Consider the following 4,320-nt stretch of genomic DNA (forward strand, 5'->3'; position numbering starts at 1 on the left):
ACTATGCCATTTGATTGAAACAAGTTCCGTGCTGCTCACCACTCCTCAAGGCCAAGGACGGGGTCGAACCGTCATTCCAGGATTTGCAGTCCGATACATTTCCATTATGTTACCTAGCCAAACCCGCCACCTCATGTGCCAAAGTCAAACGGTTGTTCTTCCTTCTCCGCGCTTTTTCAGGGACTGGCCTCTTCCCTGAGACAATCCCTGGGATTCAAAAGAGAGAGAAGGAACTTTCTATGTCCTATGCCGTCATCACTAACCATTCCCCTTATCTTTGTATTTCTTGATCGGTCGCTCAAGAGACTGACAGTGATTCAGTAATTAAAGCTTTATGACTCCATTTTGGTTCTTAAAATTCCCTTGAGGTATAAACTAATTAGAAAGATATTAGACAACTCCCCTTTTTCTTTTTCACAAATTTAACAAATAGGAAGTTTCGAATCCAATTTTGATATTATAAAGGATTACCAGATATAGCTCGGCAGGGAGAGAAAGAAGAGAAGGAGAAGAGGAAGTACGACGAAAAGGGTATGAAATAGGTTGCTTGTAGCGATTGCGATTGCTTATTTGGTTGGGATTACCAGCCTGACGTTTATTTCAAGAATAGGCTGGACCAACCAGCTGTACCCTTTTCCGTTATAAGTAGGAAAGAGAGGTGCATGATCTCGCGAATTACTTCTGTATAAATTCAGAAATTATATGTAAGAACTGAGACCTCCGAAAGGAGGTTTCCAACCTAATAAAATTCTTAATTATTATAAATAATAATTGGGTTGGGCGGATAGTATTCTGTACTTTGGGTAGTTTTGCATCCCATTGTTCTAAAGTCCAGAGTATTGTCTGTCTTGAAGGGGACCAATCGTTCCTAGGGAATGTCATGGTACTAACCATATCATAGACGGAACAAAGTCATAAGAATAATAAAGAGAATCTATTCAAATTCATATTCGAAAATGGAATTATCAACTATACTTGACTGGAAAAACCAGCCAATCTACTCTCTTGGTCTCCCCCCTGTAACTTGATAAATCAAAAGAGAAGAAGAAATCGTTGCGTAGAAAGTCGTGAACCCACAAATATCGGAAAAACAACAATTATTGTTAACCAAGGAAAATAATTCGTAGTAAAGACAAGATACACTTGGACCAAAAAAACCCGTGCTCAAAATATTTTTATTTTTGAGCACAGGTTGAATCCCTTGGGACTTGAAACTGAATCTTAGTCTGCAGGAATTAAGACTGGTTTGTAGCTTTCCTACCTTATCTGAATAATTTGAATAGCGAGCCAGTACTATATTTATAGATTGGAAAGAAGGGACTCTCCAAAGAGAGGCCCGAGCGGAATAAAGTTGTGCTAAATGAACGAGTTGTCCTAAATGCCCCTTGTTAGCTGTCGCAGGAAGTGGTGAGGGCTCAGGAAGTGAAGCAAACTCGACCAAAGGACAAGTCTGTTCCTGCTTCATTTTCGGTTCCAGCTGTTCCCGAGCCAGGTTCCCTGGATCCACGTGTTCCTAGCCGGGCCTAAATGGATGAATGAAGAAGCGCGCCCGGGTAGACTTCAAGAGCTCTTGCTCTGCCTATCCTCCAACTTCTTATTCTGGGGGTCATAGAAAGATACGAACCGCCTACTCGCCCTACCATTAGATTGTTGAAAATGAAAGCGGCTTGTCCTCACTAATAAAAAACAGCAATCCCTCCCCTTCTGTTACCTACTTTTACTCATTTCTTTGGTATACCTCAATACAAGACAAGCGCAGGAAAGGATAAACAATCAAAACTGAATAATCTCATTTTTCAATTATTCAACCATTTTATTTTACCAAGTTCAATGTTAGCCAGATTAGTCAACATTTATCTCTTTCGATGCAACAACAAGATCTTATTTGTAACAAGTGGTTTTGTTGGTTGGTTAATTGGTCACATTTTATTCATGAAATGGCTTGGATTGGTATTATTCTGGATACGGCAAAATCATTCTATTAGATCGAATAAGTACATTCGTTGCTATAGGAGCCTGTACAATTACAGGCGGGATGTTCAGTACTGATTCTTATAGTACTGTTCAGGGAGTCGATAAGCTAATTCCTGTAGATGTATATTTGCCAGGTTGCCCACCTAAACCGGAAGCGGTTATAGATGCTATAACAAAACTTCGTAAGAAAATATCTCGAGAACTCTATGAAGATCGAATTAGGTCTCAACGAGTGAATCGGTGTTTTACTACCAATCACAAGTTTCATGTTCGACGCAGTATTCATACGGGAAATTATGATCAAAGAGTTCTTTATCAACCACCATCTACTTCAGAGATTCCTACGGAAATCTTTTCCAAATACAAAAATTCAGTATCTTCCCCCGAATTAGTGAATTAGATAGGATTCCTTTGTCCAGTAAAAATTGGGTCAAAAGAAAATGCCATTTTGGAGTTTTATCAACAATTTGCTTGTGTAGGTGGAGATCCGGTATTTTCTGAAGTTACGGTCATGGAATAGATGAAATAAATCAAAAAATGGATTTTTGTTCAAGAATGAAATCTTATTTGAACTGTCCATATCCGGTTCATCCTTCGGAACCATATCACATCCCAGATCTGATGAAATAGGATGAATTGAGACAGTATTTTGTAAATACATAATTATCTTGAGGATCAGAACAAATAGATATAGCAAATAAATGGAATTGGATGCTATGTCACTCCCATATATGGAATTGATATTCACATATATCAAGATAATATTGTGGATTGATCTATAGATCCATATCAAATGCAGCCTCTATCTTTATTTTAGTCCAGGGAGCAGCTACAATCTAACTAATAAATAGTATGGTAGAAAGAAATAGATGAATCTTTCTACCATACTATCTATCTATTAGAATACTGCCGATTCTAGTCCACTCATTTCATTTAAGACATGAAATTGGAATCTTTTTCATTTTATTTCGGCAATTTTGGCTAAGAACAGCGCGAAGCATAGTAACTTCTGGAATGAATAGCAAAGTATCATCAGGAAGGCCTTGTATGGACTAAAACAAGCAAACTCCGGCTCGAAAGCAAAGGGAAGAATTGCTCAGATACGAAGAGCTAGCTTTGCTACCCCTGGGGGCTCAGAGAAAAGTCTACTTGCATTTGTGTTGCATGTGAAAAAGCTTTCCTGCACGCGGGAACCTTCCTTCTTCGAACCTTGATGCTCAGTTCTGTTCTCCCGCACACCCGCTTTTGCAAGGCTAGCCGGGGGGGAGGTGCTTTTTTGGGTTTGGTTCGCCTAGATAGGAAGTACGCTTGCAGTGCTTCTAGTAACTATTTTGAAGTACAATAGCATGGTTCGCTTTGGCCGTGTCATTAGCGTCAATGATGATCTTTCCGTCTCTCACCAACGTCATGATCTTCTCCTTTAAGATGAAGCATCTTGCTGTAGGGTGACTGACGATGCGGTGATATTTGCAATACTTGGGATCATCGACTTTGTTGGCTTCATCAGGTCGCTTTGACTCTGGAAGGTCAATGACTTTCTTGGCCAGCAACTCGTCGAGAATCGCAGGGACGTCAGAATCAGGGAAAGTCAAGCCCTGCAATGAGATCATGCGCCCTAACCTAAGCCTGGGCTACTGTTGTGTGTTCCGATCCTTCTAGTGAGAGCTTGTGACCATCGCAGTGACCGCAAGCTAGCAACAACGAAAGAATGAGCGAGAGCAGCTCGAACGATTTCCCATACAATCGACTCTTTTTCTCGAATTTTACTCTTAGCAATTCCTATGTTCGAAGCAAGATGTTGTCTAATTAGACCACGAGCCAATATGTGACTATGAGGGAGAAGAATCTGCAATCTGTATTTAGTTTGTATATTCTTTTTCTTATGTTAGATAAAATGTTATTCTTTTTATAAGTCTAACAGCAACATTTGCCTTCTTTCTCAAGAGACCTCCGAAAGGAGGTTTCCAACCTAATAAAATTCTTAATTATTATAAATAATAATTGGGTTGGGCGGCTAGGAGGATTTGAAAAGCATTATGGCATTACGATTTCCAAGGTTTAGCCAAGGCTTAGCTCAGGACCCCACTACTCGTCGTATTTGGTTTGGTATTGCTACCACACATGACTTCGAGAGTCATGATGATATTACTGAGGAACGTCTTTATCAGAATATTTTTGCTTCTCACTTCGGTCAATCAACAATAATTTTTCTGTGGACTTCCAGAAATCTGTTTCATGTAGCTTGGCAAGATAAGGGGATTCCTCCCATTGACTGAAGTTCAGAGTCAACCTTCCACAAAAGGCAATCTTCTGATAGAGGGGAAGAGGCAGAGCACAACCGATTCT

The 4,320-nt window shown here is 39.9% G+C and overlaps 1 protein-coding gene across 1 annotated transcript; it reads left to right on the forward strand.

The window, feature by feature from the left end:
• The first annotated feature begins 956 nt into the window (after positions 1-956).
• LOC124892288 (NAD(P)H-quinone oxidoreductase subunit K, chloroplastic-like) lies at positions 957-2,374 on the forward strand. The gene is made up of 3 exons (XM_047403617.1): positions 957-1,019; positions 1,402-1,492; positions 2,031-2,374. Exons 1-3 carry the CDS (start codon positions 957-959, stop codon positions 2,372-2,374), a joined length of 498 nt encoding a protein of 165 aa, XP_047259573.1.
• The last annotated feature ends 1,946 nt before the right edge of the window (positions 2,375-4,320 follow it).

Source organism: Capsicum annuum, unplaced genomic scaffold (genome assembly GCF_002878395.1).
Source record: "Capsicum annuum cultivar UCD-10X-F1 unplaced genomic scaffold, UCD10Xv1.1 ctg45454, whole genome shotgun sequence".
Classification (NCBI taxonomy): domain Eukaryota; kingdom Viridiplantae; phylum Streptophyta; class Magnoliopsida; order Solanales; family Solanaceae; genus Capsicum; species Capsicum annuum.

Excerpts from the sequence above, each read along its gene's own strand:
- LOC124892288 (XM_047403617.1), top strand. The coding sequence starts at position 957 with ATGGAATTATCAACTATACTTGACTGGAAAAACCAGCCAATCTACTCT. Across the intron at positions 1,020-1,401 it reads ACTCTCTTGGTCTCCCCCCT|GAAGTGGTGAGGGCTCAGGA; the intron begins GTAACTTGATAA and ends TAGCTGTCGCAG. Across the intron at positions 1,493-2,030 it reads TCCAGCTGTTCCCGAGCCAG|GCGGGATGTTCAGTACTGAT; the intron begins GTTCCCTGGATC and ends GTACAATTACAG.